The sequence below is a fragment of the Alligator mississippiensis genome, chromosome 4 (genome assembly GCF_030867095.1).
Source record: "Alligator mississippiensis isolate rAllMis1 chromosome 4, rAllMis1, whole genome shotgun sequence".
Taxonomy (NCBI): domain Eukaryota; kingdom Metazoa; phylum Chordata; order Crocodylia; family Alligatoridae; genus Alligator; species Alligator mississippiensis.
In genome coordinates this window covers 88101593-88119260 of record NC_081827.1, presented here as the reverse complement: position 1 = coordinate 88119260, position 17668 = coordinate 88101593, and the positions used below count along the sequence as shown (strand labels likewise).

General features: G+C 41.1%; 1 protein-coding gene across 3 annotated transcripts in view; it reads right to left on the bottom strand.

The window, feature by feature from the left end:
- The window catches only part of CRADD (CASP2 and RIPK1 domain containing adaptor with death domain), a 106402-nt gene that overhangs the window by 57368 nt on the left and 31366 nt on the right, over positions 1 to 17668 (bottom strand). Inside the window, exon 3 of one of the 3 annotated variants that reach the window (XM_019480952.2) lies at positions 1065 to 1131. The exons of the other annotated variants lie outside the window; for them this stretch is intronic. Coding sequence (XP_019336497.1) covers positions 1065 to 1131 — 67 coding nt within the window. The remainder of the gene's footprint in view (positions 1 to 1064; positions 1132 to 17668) is intronic. 3 annotated transcript variants of the gene reach the window in all.

The window sequence follows — 17668 nt, the reverse complement described above, 5'->3', positions numbered from 1 at the left end:
GTTGCAGAGGCTTAACACATTAGGGAGCTCTGACAACACTGATTGTTAACAGCATGTGAACCTAGAAGCAGGTGTCTCTTTGTACAACAGCCCCCGTACCAAACAGCTCACATACACAGTGGGAAGCAAGATAAAGAAAATTCTGAAAAGGAAAGCAAGTCTATTTTGCAAATTCAAGACATAATAGCACACTTATTTTTCAGACCAGTTACATTTCCAAAACTTGCATGGGCTGTACTTCTAGAAATACAGCTTTATCAAGAGTGTTTTTCACAACCTAAATCTGTAGATCACGTTATAGTTTCATGGAACATGGAATGAGCTATTCCTAACTGCTGCAGATCTGAACAGCATTGCACTCACAAACAGCCTTCTGAATCAAGACATGTTCCTGTCTTCTTTATTATCCCAGCCTTCCTCAACGTTAGGGAGGTGCTAAATCCAAAATAACGTGGGCACCGAATGCAAAATCAAGCAATCCTGCTGGCAATACAGAGCCAAAGAACCTCCTACTACAATAACACTAACAAATTTTGCTATGGGTCTTAACCTTGGTCTGAGACAGGGACAAGAATTTCTGGGAGGAACCCAATTTGGAATTTTCCCCACACATCTGAGTCCTCTTCATCGTCCCCATATCCCTTGATAGTCTTCACCAGCAAAATTCTAATGGTCCTAGGAGCTTTCCTGGGTTCATCTGCCCTAGAGCTGTAGCTGTGCTATATACTACAAGTACTGGTTACATTATTTTTCTCATCTAAGCTCCAAGAAATTAGGGCTGGATTTGGAGCTAGGCCTATAGCTGGGACAGAACTTTTTATTCACCAAATCCTTCCACTTTGCCTCTGTCCTACTCATATTATGCTCCTTTCCTGAAGCATGGGAATCCTGGAACTGAAAAGGAGCCTTCTTGTGATATGGTACAGGATGGAACCATTGCTATAATGGCACGGATCCTTCCCTTCTATATACATAGCAATGGAAAGATGCACGCCCAGAGGGAATCAGTCATTGCAGATCTACTGGAGGATGCTCTATAACACAATGATAAAAGTCTTCCTCACCATCTCTCCAAGGATAGCCAGCTAAATTGTTCAGTCAAAGATGCCTCATGGTGCCTCTTTTTCTGACCTATAGAAATGAAAGAAAAGGAATACCAGGCCTGAAATGTACACTAGCTATCTCTGTAGCTGTAGCAGAGATGCAGCTTATAGCAGTGAGAGTGCTTTTGCTGGCATAGCTCATGCCAGTTCCCCAAACAAAGTAAGATATGCCAGAAGAAAGATTTTTCCTTTGTAAATTCAATTACATCCACACAACTGGTTTTGTTGACATTGTTATGTCAACATGGGTGTGATTCTTATCCCAGCAAAACAGATCAGGCCCTAGGTAATGCTTCAACAGAGGTGTCCCTATACTTACTTTGTAAAGTTTGTGTGTAGCACTGATAACAGACAAAGAGGCATACTGAAATAATATCAAATCTATCTCACACAGTTACCTACACAGGCTCTTTTGAAAGAACCTTTCGTATAACATGCAGCAGAGAAATGGCAACTGCAAGAGAGGTTAGAGAGAGCTCACAGTGGCGTGTTTGGGTTTGTTTTCTCAAAGAAGTGTAGTTTTTGCAGCCAGGCCCTTTGGCTTATCTGTTGTAAACCATGACGGCTTCCCAGTGCCATACCACTCTGCCTTTCCTGGAGAAGGGATTCTAAGAAAAAGAAAGAGTCCCAGTTCCCTAGAAACATTAAATGAACACAAGGGAACTGTAAACGAAACAGCAGAGGTTTGAAAGCCTTACCCTTTACTGCTTCCTGCTTTCTTGGAAAAATCTCAGCATTAAAACAGATTGGATTACACTGCAGGACTGGTTGCTGCTGGAGTATTTTATTTTTGTTAATAAAACACAATATTTGGCATCTTGGTAATCCAATTTGCTCTCACCTTCATTATGTCACACTGTTACTAAGGCTCATGTGAAGGACCGAAGGTCTATTTTTGCGTGAAAAGTACCATGACACAATCATCATCTGCTCCTCACTTTGCAAAACAATTCTGGTTGGAAAACGTGTAGTCTGCCTAATGTCGATCTACAAAATTAATCATGTTGTCAGGTGACTCGTGTTTTTGTTTTTGAGCATAATAAATTACATTCAAAATTTACTGATGCTTTCCAAATAATTTAAAACAGAAAGAGATGGGCTGTGCATAAAAAACCTTGATCATAAGCTCATTAGCCAACTTCAGCCTTTGAATAGGAAGCTATAAATAATCAAATTTAACTTTGTAAATTTTAGTTTCACAGACAGTCTGTGCATATATAGTAAAGTTTAGTAAAGTCAAATGCCAACTGCCTATTATCATCCAATAAAGACTTTACCACATAAAGGCTGAACACATCTGGGATCTAGACCTAATTCTGCAGTCCTGATATAGGCAAAACTCCCTTTGATATAACAAGAAGTTCGCAGTGGTGACATAGCTTCAAAATCAAATCTCCTGGGTAGAATAAAATCTGAAACGTCTTTTACATTCATATTTAAATGTTTTAAGTAGTTGAAATAAAGGGTCTCGGTGTCCTCCGATGACATCGAGGATTGTTATGGAGGAAAAAAAAACAAAAAACAAGAGATTCTTGGTAGCAATATATTTAGCACCTTTCTTGGAATTTAATTTTTACCAGGAACTTTCTGGGTGTTCCTGCTTGCCTTACTCCTGAACATTAAAACACGTTATGCTACTGAACTCATGAAAACGTCATAAAAATCCTCACAGACTTCCAAGGTTCAATATTAACATACATTCACACATTTCTGCACTCGTTCTGAAGATACGGGGAATATTATTTTATACCTTGAGAAGCATGCTACTGCTTGTGTTACTGCAGATAACTGCTTTTTTAGATATTGTGAAAATGCTTCTCATTCTGGAACTAAGAACAGGGCTTACAATGTTAAACCCAGAAAAATGATTTGACTTCAGTAATTTAGGATGCCTGTAAGATCCTTTATGTAATGCAGCCTTTTCCAGCTTTGACAGGTTATGTGATAGAATGAGATTACTATACAGTGAAAATGAGTGAATAAAGTCAAGATGGCCTTGTCTTTTCTGCTGTCTTTTGGTAACATTCATCTTGGTCACACCAAGACACTACAACACAAAACAAACGTTTTAATAGAGGCATTTCCCAACAGCAAAATGAAGCGCTAATCTATACGCTCTCTTAAAAAGATGCATCATATTTGTAATCATTAATTACAAATAATTTTGACAACACCTGGCTTCTACATATCTTCAACTGAGGGTCTTTAAAAGAGTCAAGTTTTTAAAATAATTGGTTACAAGCTTTTTAAAAAAATATAGAGATAACAGCAATACGAACTCCTCTATGGATGCATCCTTGCAAATAGTTAAAAAGACCACCTTTTGTTTAAAGAGGACATACATTACCAGGAAGCAGGACTGTATAGCCATTTTTAAAGGTAGTCATAATACAGATAAAAGTGGCATGAACGTAGTAATAGACTTAAAATTATTTTTTTTTGTTCTCTTTCTTATGGCTAATTTACTTTCTAGCACCAGGGGCAAGAACACATTAATACCAGAACAAATGCTTTATTATTACCTCATTAAACAAGTATCTCCAGTCTGAAATAGTCCATACTTAGTAATAAAATACTTGAAAACTCTTTTCAGAAAGTCAAATATGAGCAATGTCTCATATCTGTTTAGGATCTGTAGGTAATTCAAAATGTGTTACATAACAAAAAGTATTCTACTGTTTTTCATCTAGATTAATCCACAATTAAACATTCAAATAAAATAGCTGCACTGGACAAACTGCCTCTGAAGACTTTCAAAGCATTACTGTAAAAACCCAACCTCAATACAAGAAAAAAAAATCCTGACAGAGGTCTTTTTGTCCACTAGCCTCACACATTTGCTGCTTAAATCATAATAATGCAAACTGATATTTATTGTAGGAATGGGTAATATTCTGACTTAGTTTAATAATCTACTCTAATAGTATATACTCAATACAATCTACCAGTGCAATTCTATAGCACAATGCTGTTAAAACAATTTAACCATTGTGTCTTCAAGATACTATATTCTAGCAATATGTGGGGACAATGCTGGGAGAAATCTGATCTGAGTTTTAAAGGAAAACAGGTCTTTGATTTGATTCTCTCACGTATAACAATACAACCCCTATTAACTCCAGTGCAACAGCTAACTTCAGTAAGACTGCACCACGGAAACTGAAAGCAAATGCAGCTTAATATGTAGAAAATACTACACATTAAAAATACTAAGTTATAACCCTCTTTCTCAATCATATCCATCTATAATATTCTGATTTCTTTAACAATTTGGAATAGAAATTATATATTTGTGAGATACCCACTGACAGCCAAGTTGCTAGTGGCTAAAACAACAATATTTCCATAAATGATTTTCTGTTAGGCAATTGTAACATCTGTGCTTTTAAAGAAATGACTAAATATTGCATGTTTACCAATGGCAAATTAATATAATAGCAAGTTTGTGTGAAAAATAGATTTGAAAAAAAAAATATTTTGGTAAAAAAAAATCTTCAGAACGTGCATATTTTAATGACTACGTAATTATTTCAGGAATGTAATATGCCATCTAGTTTAAATAAAATAGAAGTACATTGCTTTCCAGGAGACTGTACTAACAGATAAGCTTTAGGAACTCACTGGAATATAACAAGCAATACATTTGTAATGAATATTGTATGTGCCTGGTAGCACATGATTTGGTGCATTATATGGATCTGATATGACCAATGTTCTGTTTGCTTATGGGGAACCTGGAAAAGCCAACTTCATTTGGACTAAAATAAGGTACTCAGAAAAGAAGTCTTTTAAACCACCTAACAAATTTCCTACTGTAAATCACACTAATGATACTGAGAGGGCAAACAAGTCTATGTATATCAAGAATAAAATCATAACCAGGGCTGTAATTAGTAGCCTTAAGGATGAAAATGAACGACGTGCTTGATTTTATAATATAGGGCAGATCCTCAGCTAATATAAGCAGTCCCAGGTCCTCTGATTTCATTTACGTTAGTGGAACTAAAACACTTCACCACCAGGGGAAGGTCTGCTGCACCTTTTTGTTTTTCAACCAATGCAATATAATCCTTGGATTTAGATTGCAAATAAAATAAATACTACCATCTGATTGCATGTTTTCTTTCATTTTAAAATAGGCAGAACTCTTCTACTTGAAGTCAATAATAATAGCACACTGTAGAAGCAGGGCTGAAGTCAATATGATATTGTAGACTCAGCTATGGCAAACAGACTGGAATGGTTTTAATTATATTTTCCTAGAAAGGCTTATAGAACGTTATTGATACTTGACCTTGACAGTTCTGTATTATATTACGACGTGCATAATGTCGATAAGGTAGGGTATACGTCTCCAAGAAGTGTATACAGAATGTAACCCTTAACTGTTTGTGGGCTCCTAATCAATTATATGGAAACAGATATTTTTTATATGGGAAAACAGAAGCTACCAAAACCTTCCATGAAGCATTCAATCTAATTCTGTAAAATATTAGACAGCCGGCTGACGCTACCATGCTCTAGGGTGATGGGAACCACATAAATGCACAGAATGAAACAAACTCATTTAGCAAGATCCTCGTTCTACCTCCAGAACTAGATTCATGCAACCAGACTTTTTGGTATTTTGTGCTATGTATAACTTCTAAATGCTGTATGTTCCAGCTGCATGAATCCCTTAGCAGGGATGGCCTGTCTCTGCAAGACACCTAGCAGTGCAAATGAAGTACTCCTATTTCTTAGAACCATAAACCTGCTGCAAATTCATCTGGCCTGGGAAAGGGACAATAAAATAATATTTATGATTTTTAGAATGGCAATAAAGTCTAGACCTCCATAATACCCAGTACAACTAGGTTACTACAATTTCTGGGAGCCCAGGAATTTCCTTGTATTTTTAGCACAGCTAATTAGCTTCTGGAAATGTATGAATAAGTATTATTGCTTGCTTTTCACATAAAGGGAAGCAGACACAGTAGTGATTTGCCCAAGGCCACTCAATAAATCAGGGGTAAGTCAAGATTAAATTCAGGTGATCCTGTCTTCCTGCTCCAGGAACTATTCACTTGACCTCAATTCATAAACACACAAGAGTACAGTCAATTAGTAAAATGGAGAAGATGGATAATTTCAGTTAGTTGTGGGAAACCTAGCAGCTGTGGAGAAATACACACTTAGGCTGAAACAAGAACCCTATCCCTAAATGCAGTAGACCTTTTGGAGTGCTGGGCCACCACTGGTAGGGGAGCAGGGAAGTGGCTGTGTCAGAGGAAGGGGAAGGAAAGGGAGGGAGAGAGAACAAGAGCTTACCTTGGGTAAACAGCATCTGCCATAAGGAAAGGGAAGGTGGGCTGTGGAGGGGGATTGGAGGCACAACACAGGTCAGAGAAGGGGAGGCACCTTGCCAAGATGCCTATCACTGCTCCCTGTGCCATGGGCCATATCCAGTCACTGCAGGGGCCAGATCCAGCCCATGGGCCAATGGTTGAGCACCACTGCCTAAATAGTGAGACTCCAATTGAGAAGTGTGAAATTTCAAGTGTACACTAGAGTCCAAACAAAACGTAAGGTTTTGACTAAACATGACCAGTAATAACAGCCAAACCATTTGGAGCAATATTTATACATATTTATATTAATTCTATAGGCCTAGAACCCCCAAATGGGTTCTGGAGCAACTGGCCTGGCATTAGGGATAGAGTATAGCAGCATAAGTAGTGGCTCAGATCTGTGGTGGCATCATAAATAAGCAGTATACAGAAAACCCCAGCTGAATGTTATAAACAAAATATGTTAGATGCACACAGGAGAAGCTGACAGAAACAGGCAGAAAGAGCTGCTTCAAAGGGCCTTGCATATTCAAAAAGAGGGGGGCATTTAGTAAGCCTGAAAAAGTAGCAAATGTACTGCACCAGTCTGCTTTCCTTGACACTGGCAATTCTCAGTCAGGGTGCTGTAAGATCCTTTTAAAGGTGTTGCACAATATTAGCCCCTTTAGACATGCAAACACAATTTATAAGATTAACCCTAAGGCTGCTTGCAGACGTTAAAAAACAAACCCAAAACAGCGCTTTAAACTCTGCATGCCCCCATGCAAGCCCAGAAGAGGCATCATGTTAGATGGTCTCAGCTCACTCACCCAACGTCTGTATAGCTCAGGCACTTTAGTGGAGCTTTTTTGGCACTTTCAGCTGATAGCTGATTGAACCAGCTTTATATAAAGGCGCCAAAAGCCCTACTCAAGCGCCTGATCTGTACAGACACTGCAGAGCTGAGTCGAACTAACACACTGTTTCTTCTGGTAAAGCACTTTTTTTCCCCACGTCTACCAGCAGCCTTAGATTTTAAATAGGAATCCATAGTGTTAAAGCAATTCTGACCTGCTGAGGTTTTTCTGAGCTCTTCGCAACAGAAGAATTGCTCTAGTATTTTTCTGTAGTGAAAAAATGAGTGAAAGCTAAGACCTAGCGTTTTCTGAGGAGTGCCTTGGGTGTAAAAAGGTTCAGACCCCCTGCTTTACAAGGGTCCATTTGCCTGTGGAACTCACTGTCACAAGATACCAGCTAGGACAGAGAAGATTATAAAAGACAGGGTACAGCATTATTAGTTTAACAATAGGGCAGCTCCCTTGTGCTTTTATTCTTGATATAAGTCATTAAATGTTTCTTTCTTAACTGACCATTCTGGTTCCCAGAGAGGCTGGAACAGGCACCACAGGCAGTGCAGTTTGGGCAAGAGCATGCAGCATGGATCCCTGACTGGCCTAAGCAGGCACCACACTATTACTTGATGCCCATCCTGGCTGGACTGCACCACACGTGGTAGCTTCCCTGGCAGCTCCAGCATGGTGTACACATGGCAGCTGCTCCAGCTAGTCTGGGACCCGTGCTGCAAATGGGAACTGTGAGAAGTATGTGCAGTGCAGGTCCTGTATTGCCTGCCACAAGTGCAATTCCCAGGCATAGTCTGGCCAGGGCAACACAACATGTAGCATGGGGCTCACCCTAGCCAGTCTGGAAACTATATTATATACCCATGTAGCACAGTTCCCAAGTGGCCAAGGCAGGCTCCATGTGTAGCAGGGTTCCAACATATGCCATACCCTGTGTGGGTCTGCTCAGACCCAGGAGCAGCACCAGGCGCAGGATGGCAGGGCCCCATGGGCTGGATTCAGTCGATAGACTGTATCTTCGTCACCCCCAGCATAGGGGATGTGAGACACAGAGCAGCACTGTGCCACTGATCTCCCATACTCAACAGGATCTTTGCAAGCAAGATTAGACCTCTTTGTGGGCTGGATCCAGCCCATGGGTCATAGGTTGTCAACCTCTAGAATATGTCACAAATGTGTCTTTCAATTTGGTCTTGAGGCAGAAGTTAGCCCAGCATAGTAACTGTACTGGTAAGAGGTAGGTGACAGCGGTCAGTGCACAACTAGGTGTGATATCATGGGGGAGGAGCGACTGGCTAGCCAACTGACACACTCAGGGAAGGGAATATTTGCTAGACTTTGGGAAAACAGTTAAGATCAGTCCTATAAGCAAAATGAAAAGTGCACAAAACCACAGAATTGATTTAGAAGCTGTCTGAGAATGCTATACTAAGAGACAGCTCGTGTACCTAAAAGGCAAGCAGCGGAAGGGAACAGTAAAGCCTTCCTAAGTAAGATGAAAAGTACCTGAATTTATCAGAGCTACAAATACATCTTTTATGAAATCAAAATCTAGCTCAGCCAATATAAACAAACTAGAATTCTGCTGATGCCAGGAAACATATGAATGGGAGAAACAATATAGAGACCTATACTATGGGAGGCAGCATGGACTGGTCTGAACCATGAGCCAGATCCCAGTTCTTTTCCCAGTTATGCCTTTTGACTCAGCGTTGCCAACTCTTTGATTTTATCACATCTCCCATTACGCGGTGTTCTTCCTAAAGGTCCAGCTCCCAAAGTCATGTTTTTTTATAATATTCTCAGCTTTCACTTTAATAAATATAACTAGTCCCATATATATATATATATCTTCTACTGTTGAAAAGAAAAAATGGAAATGTAAAGAATCAAAAAAAAGAGGGACTTTCCCCATATGGCCTATCCATAGCAAGAACACTTGATGTTAAAGGACTTGAACCCCTCCCTCTCACCCAGTGCTTGGGGTTGGCAATACCACTCTACTGTTGACTAAATTGGGACAATAATTTCAACACTTCATGCCTCTGATTTCCCTCCCACCTAAGGGTGCAACAGATATGACAAACAAGTATCAGTGGGTTTCAGATGCTCTCTTTTTCCACGTGGCTCCTTAGTTCCTAACTCAAGAGTGCCAATCGTGGTTGGAAAGTCCAGGCCAATGATTCTCCTCCTGGGTGGCAGGGCACTGTGGAGTGCTAACGGATCTTTTGAAGGATGGTGCAAGGTGCAAGGAGAAAAGCAGGTGTAAGGAGATAAATGCAGGGTCAGGCCTCTGCTTAGCCACTTCCCTGCCCCAACTTCTTGGCCCCTCTGCAAGGATGTAAGCACTGTAATAATTAATTAATTCTTAAAATGGGGTGCTGCTCAATCACAAAAAGTTATGGAGGTTGCTTTGAGTCAAATAAGGGGTGCCTCAAGTCCAAAAAGTTTGAGAACTACTGATCTAGGCATTACTACCCCTGTAAATGAGCATGCAAAAGATGCAGGTGTCTGTCTTTAGTCACTTTATGTTCATTATTTTAGGAACAAGAAGGTTACGTGCATAACCATAGCTAGTTCAGGGTGTCCTTGTGAGCAGATGGCAATTACAGAAGAGGCAGAAGCATGAGCTAATGTAACTTTTTATATGATTTTTTAAAAACATGAAACAGAACATTCCTTTTCCAAACACAGTTTTATGGGAAACCAGCTAATCCTAGAGATTAAAGACTCCAAAGTGTAAAATTATGCAGCAATTTAGGAAACTCAAGAGCTGTAAATCACAGGGTTTATATGGTAGCTGTATATGGAAACACAGTATGAAATAGCAGAGATATTAAGAGGGAGAGTGTGCTGTACCCTTTGAAACAGTAACTATTCCTGAAAAGTCATTTATGTGGTGCCTGTTTTTAAAAATACTCAAATTAAGGCAGATTATAACAATTACACACCATGTGTGATCAGCTGTGAGACTTATCTTTGTTTCAAAGAAGCAAAGTTAGATAAGGGTTAAAACATTAGGATAAGTATAACTTGATATGGTCAAATCAAAACCACCTCACTAAAGGAAGATTGTGCATCTACTGGAACCAAGAGCTCAAAAAATGTGTATACTGTGTACCAGCAACCTACTGATTTCTAAAAAGCAACCTGAAGTGTTGATCACAATCTCTAATGCCTACTATAGATCTGGAACTAAGTCACTAGAGATCATGTCTCTTATTCAGAAGTTACAAACAAGATTGCTCTCAAGCTCCATTAGTGCTTCACAGCCAGAAATAAAGTATTTTCAAAACGGGCATATGCTCCAGAATGTGCTCTGCCCTAAAGATAATCCTACAGAGGTTTTGGGCTAAATGATCTCTTCAGCCAGGACACTTTGAAATGTGGTTGTGTTTCCTTTCATAAATGTTAAATTTAGGCCATCATAAAAAAATAAGGCAAAGGATAAGACTTCTCTGTATGATCAAGGCTTTGAAGAATTCCTGGTTCAGTTTAATAGTACAGGTTTGAGAACTTTGGTTATGAAGCCAAAGGTTTCATTATTGGCCTCTAGGATGAAGGGTAGTTTTTTGATATTTTGCATTAATCTGTTTTATAAAACTGTTCACACCGCCAAACATCTGGGTACTATTACTAGTGCCAATGCAAACCTTTCATAAACCACCTTTTATTAGGTCTCTGCCAAGCCCAGGAGCGGTATCAAGAAAAATGCCCCACCCACTCATTCCCTCTCCACCCAAGCCAGAGGCAGACAAGTAGGTGGGGTAGACAGTTCCAAATCCTGAGCACATGCCTTAATGCTGCTCTTGAGCTTTGCTAAAACAAAGAGACCAGGGAAGCTTTGCACCTCCACAAACATTTTAGTAAAAAAAGTTTTGCTTGGAGTTCTGATATCTTCGAATAGGCATGACCTTTTTAATTCTGTTTCATTACTTCATAGTGAAATTTAGCCAAGTCATAGGTGTGAATAAACCTTTACAAAACCCTTGCAGGCTCATACCAGATGTGAAGCTGAACAGGTTAATTTTAATTTTTGCCTTGACTGTAATCACATTAAGAAAACAACCCCAGAATTTATGAGGTGATGTAGAGGGAGATAAACTAAAACTTTGGGATGCAAACTATGCACCAATACTTCACACCTGCTGCAAAAGTTGGTGGATTTCCATGTAAATTTCTAAATTTAATCTCATACTTTCTACACAAATTCTCAACTACTATGACAGGGGTCCAAATTCTGCTCTCATTTACATCACCGCAACCCCACTGACTTTAGTGACTGAGGAAGCTTAATCAGTTGTAGGAGTGTGGTCAGATCTCATAAGGAAACCAATAGTGCACAAAATTTACTTTAGTTTGTCTTATGTCCAACAGCAGGCAGCGAGCATCACTGTTTTTAATGGCTAACACTGGCAGTTTTCTTCCCTCATCATGATAGATGAAACAAATTATGTAATGGAATAGCAGCTGAAGTGTGCAATCACAAAATAAAAGGATTTCTTATAGTGCTTTATAACTGGTGATACCAAAGTAGTAGTTCCAAGGCTACTACAACCGAGTATGTCTGCTGGAAAAGAGGAAGGTCAGAAACTCCCTCCTTCCAGTTACCACCAGAACGTTTTCTTTACAGGACCTTAAGTAATTCATTTGCTTATTACACTTATTAGCCATTTGTGTTTACAGTAGTTAATTCATTCTGCCTGTTCCTCTTCCTAATAGGCACCAAATCACAGAGCCTTGTAGTTAAAACATCTGTCCTTTATATTCCTTGAAGAATGTGGTTTACCAAATGAAATAATCTCTTCATCTCTTGTCCAAGAAATCTTCTTGAAAACCCTGAATCTTTGCAGTTGTCTTCTGCATTTTTGGTTTCTGGAATATTTTTAAGGCATTTATTCAGCTCCCAAAAATATTTTTTCCACTAATTTTAATATGCATTGGATCTGGGCTCTGGTGATATGTTCAGACCAATTTCTACTATATCTTCACTAAGCACAAGGACAAAAATAATGACTTCCAATTAGCTGCAGTGATTTTTCCAAGTACACCACACCCTCTCAAAGACTGGTAATAGTTTTGATGACATGTCTCTTGGATGTCATGTTGTTGTAGCATACCTGCTCCCTTGGCAACACTGCACGTATATTTTGCTGGATACACCTGGCAATTTAAGCACCAATATAGCAGCCCAGCACTATGCTAGAGCATTATAATTCATTTTATTATTCATTAGGTTCCCACTTGTAATTTCAGCTTCTGCCCATCACATTTTCTTCCCACTACCACATCCTTCCTAAACTGCAGCCGTCTATTTTGGACAAAACATGGAACACATATTATTATTCCTTTACTTGTGCTAGAATTTAAGTGTGTATTAAGTGCTTTGTGGGATTAAGACCAGAATGCTCACTCAGTGTCTTGCAAGATCAAGAACATACAGGCTATTATTCACTTTATAAACAGGGACAGCCTCTCTTTCCAAGAAAATCATATAATTTCTAGGTAGCTAACAAAAATTAAGACGTTCTTGGCTTTTAAATTATTTGATATATACTCCATCATCTCTTCCAGAACACATGACAATGATCCTAACAAAGCAAAATTAAAAGTTACATAGCACATAATCCTTGAAATGAAAAAAGAAGTTTCCTTTCAAATTCTAGTCTCGCAGTGACTCAACAGTTGCTTCCAGTTGTACTTTTTAAAATATCTTTATTTAGATAAGGAATTAAAGTGAAATAGAGACAAACAGCAGGTCTGAATTATTTCTTGTTCAAAAGGTCCACAGAACAAGAGTCATATAAAATAGGGCTGTCCAACTGGCAGCCTGCAGGCCAGAACCGGGGGGTTAACCTGTCGTGCAGCCCTAGGGTGCTGCTCCCTCGATGGCTGTTCTGCTTCTGCCTCCAGAGTCTTCAGGCTCCCCCACCCCAACATCCTCCTCCTTCCACTGTCTCCCTTGACCCTTAGACGTGCTGGCAGTAAGGGTGGCTGCTCCCTGCAAGCTGTGGGGCTGAGGAAGTTGGGGGTGGCCCAGGGTAGTCCACGTAGTATGACGAGGCATGTTGCAGTACAATGCAGGGAGGGGAGGCATATGGCCTGGCATGAGGCCCCTGGCCACTTAGAAGATGAGCCGCCGTAATATAGAAAACTGCAAGGCTCCCTGAGATTCCCTTGTAGCCATAATGCCCATTAGTAAAACAATAACAAAGGGCTTTGTACTGGACACAACCTAAAATATACAGCTTTCTTGCTTTTAGAAGGACTACCTAGATTTCATTAGGATCACAGAATAATAGTTTGCTAACTGTAAAATACACTTTATTGTGTAATGAATTTCAACTATTCCAAAATCCTCCTTCAAAATGAATTGAACAAAAGAAAGGAGAAACCCCCTTGAAAACATGTTTGCCATACATCTGTTTTCTAACCAGCTCACCTTAACACAAATTCACAGTGCTTCCTATGCTCAAAGGACTATTTAGATACTGAATGAATGGTGAATTCTCCACAACCTCCACATTAGCAACATTTGTGCCATCCTTTTTAAAGAGGAAATGACTGGCATCCAGAGAAGATAAGTGACTTTGCCCACCCGGCATCCCAAAGCAAGCCTAAATATAATTATAATTCAGGAATTTCAGACTTCCAGTCCCACGCTCATATTTGTTAAATTTGTTTTCACTGGACAAGATCATGAGTTCAGATCCACTGCTCAGAAGTCCACTTTTACTTGTGGCAGCTTCAGCAGACCTGCCTGTACTTCTAACATTTTAGACCACATCTTCAAAAGATCTTTTCATAGAACAAACTCTTTCTAAAAAATATGGATTACATATCACTTCATTTATGATTAAGAGCCAGATAATAATCTGAGCACAATCACCCATGAATCGGTCCCTGAAAAATATCTATGCAGACTATGTTATGTAGCACACATTCAAATGGTCTTCTGTACCTGGAACACACAGATTCCTTCCCCTTCCTCCTCCCCTCAAAAAAGAAAGAAGGTTTCTACCTGGTGCCTCACTGTGCTAAGCACTATACAGACAGATAAATGAGAGGGTCCCTGACCCAAGAAATTCATAAGCTAAATGTAAGACAAAACACTACAGATGGAGATAGAAAGACAGAAGAGAACACAATAGGAGACTTCATCCCAGTCTAAGCACACCAGTGGCTTAACCACTGCCATAGACCCCATAGCAAAGTGCGGTTTTAAAGAGGGATGTGAAGAAGTATAACAAGGTACCTTTGTGAATGTGTGCAAGGAGCTCTTTAGGGAGAGCTCCTGAGCTGAGCAGAGCTGGGAGCTGACCCCTCAACAGTGAATGAGTAAAGATACCTTGGGAGGGGAAAGTCCATGAAAAGCCTTGAAAGTGACAACAAATGGTTCATGTCTGATGTGATAAGAGGGTGGATATAAACTGGGAAACTCTGCCTTGATTAAGGCCAGAGAAGAATATTGCTGCAATTGAAATGTAAGATAGTAAGGACCTGGACAAGAGTTTTAGCTGTTGTGGATGGACAGGAAAGGCTTGGAGACAACATACAGAAAATTTAGACATACCTTCAATGTGTGGAAATCAAGAGAAGATAGAATTAAAGATGATGCCTGGTTATGGAGGTGTGTATATCGAGCAGAACTGTGGTGGTGCTCACAGTGACAGAAATGTTTTCAAGGAGGGATGGGATGGAAAGTGACAGATTAAGAGGATAAACAGAGGAAGACAGAACCATGGAAGCCAAAGGAGGGCAAGATTTCAAGGAAACAACAGGGCTGACAATGCCCAAGTCAGGTGACTAGGGAAAAATGATGAGGATAGAGCACTGATTCAGAGACCCAGTTAGAAATAGGATTGGGTTTTAGGATGGAATTGGCCTCACCACCTTATTTGGTCAGTTTTCTCTTGGAAGAAATTGGTGAGATCTCAGGTAATAAAAGGAGGAGTAGGAGAGAGGAAGGGTTTAGGAGCGAGTCTCGAGTGATGAAAAGATGCTGGTGCACCAACATATTGGTTGCTAGAGGTGCACCGATACATTGGTCCATATTGTTATTAGATAGGAAGATGGCAAAATTGAAGAATGAGAGCATGAATTTCTAGCCTGTTAGGGGTCTCCAGCAGAGAGTCTCCCCAGGGTAAGACATGCTGGGGGTGAACCAGGACTGGGAGTTGGCAGGATAGTTCTTGTGATGGGAGAGAGGGGCAAAAGAGTTCAGGGTAGTAAGGAAATGTGTGGAAAGAATCAAAAGCATAGCAATTGAAGGAAGGGAGAGGTAAGGGCAAGGAGAAGGTACCTGAGAGCAGAAAAAAAGAACACTGATGGAATGGAGGTCTCAGGAAGGCCAAGTGACAGACAAGTGAGGGAAAACATACAGCTGAGCAATTCTGGAAGAGAGAATTTTGGAGAACTTTAATTCAACCCCTGCATTAATGAATGAAAATCAGGCTGCTTAACCTAACCAATTGTTACAAACAAGTATTTTACATGCAAGTTGAGATTCTTCACAAGAAGCAAATGGTGAATGGATAATAATTAGTATACATTTAGATCCTTGCTTTAGTTTTTTTTTCCTATGAGTAAACCTATGTGGACTATCCAGTTAACTTATAATAAGCATATGCCTAAGTGGCTGAAGAACTGGAGTCTTAAGAGGCCACTTCTGAAAATCTGAGTGTTGCCCCAAAAACAGCATTGTGGAGACCTAAGGATGTTCTTGGATTCAGATAGAAATGTCATATGTTTAAAGTCCTATATCAATGGTATCTCACCCCACTTAAAATTAAATGCAATATAGGAACAGGCAAATATTAGAGCAGAGGTGGGCAAAATATGGCCCATGGGCCAAATCTGGTCTGTCAACAGATTCAGTCTGGCCTGAGGGTGGATGGCCACCCACACACTGGATCTGGCCTGTGGGCAGCTGGCAGCTCCAGCTGCCACATGGTGCTGGGCAAGCAGTCGTGACTGTTTTGGCCCAGCAGCATCAGGCATTAGCTGTGGACTCAGGTGTGACTTCACCCGCAGTGCACAGGTGGCAGCAGCAGCTGTGGACACAGCAGGCAGGTTCAGAAGCCCAAAAGCAGAACCTGCCTGCAACATCCACAGCTGACCCACCGCTCTCCTGACATGTTGAAAGCTCCTGCCTGGAGCCCTGACCTGGAACCTGCCAGTGGCATCAGCTGTGGACACAAGCAAGAGCTGCTGCGCAGGTAGCAGCTTCTCTCTCTGTCTCTTCTCATCTCTGTCTCTCTCCCCTTCCCTTCCCTGCTTCCTCCAGTACCTGGCTGAAGCTGACACAGCCACATGTCCAGCACAGCAGCAACTCCTGCCTGGCTCCACAGCTGAGTGTTAGGGCTCCTGGCAAACTACAGTTTTGGCCAGGTTCTGGATGGAGGGAAGGAGGGAGAGAGAAACAGAGACACAGAGGGAGAGAGACAGACAGACAGAGACAGAAGGAGAGAGACAGAAGGAGTGAGAGGAAGAGAGAGACAGAGATAGAGAGGAAGAAAGAGAGAGGGATAGTTTAAATCTCCAGTAAAATGCTTATGAGTATCCCCTCTGGAGGCTGGCATTTATCTGGTGGTTGTCAGTTTAAACTGTACAAATGAGGTTTCTATATACTTTACTGGAAGAGATATTTTGCAAGTCAAGATAGTCACTGAACCACTTATTCCATCATCTTCTAAGGTGTAACAGGACTGTCTCCAGCCCCTGTTCCAGGTGTTAGAAGGAGACAGACAAGGGTTGGGGAATGGATGGAGCTCAGCAGTGATATACTGCCTCTGGAGTTATCGGAAAAAAGGTCTGGGTGCAAGGAAGGAGTTGAATCTCAGCCACATGGGGTCACCCATGTGAGGAATGAGCCTTCATTGGCCCCTGGAGGCGGGTGGAACAGAAGAAGGGAGCTGGAATGCAGACCTCCCCTGGGTAAGCGAGTCAGGTGAGGGGCATGCCCAAAGGCAAGTGGGGAACCTAGCACTGTGGCTAGGTGGGGATCCCCACTTTGCCACAGTGGTGCATTGGCTGGGAACAGTAGCCTGACCGGCCAGGTGAACCGCACCATCTCCAGGAATGATTTTAAGGGGGGAGGTGCATGGCAGAGCACCTTTGGGGTGCTCGCCACATGGCAAGGCCTGCAGTAGGCTGGGGCAGAGCCCAGCAGGGAAAGCAGCCAAGCCAAGTGAAGTGGGTATGGGTGCCTTAACCCTAACCCTCACCTTCAGGTGGGTTTGTGTAACATTGGACGTATTAGACCAGGCAGGGCTGCAGCCACCTGAGCCCTGTGGGGTGCAAGACCCCGAGGAGAAAGAGAGAGTTTGGGGCCAGGCACAGCTACAGCCACCTGAGCCCACCAGGGAGGGAAGCCCCATGGCCCTGAGTAAGG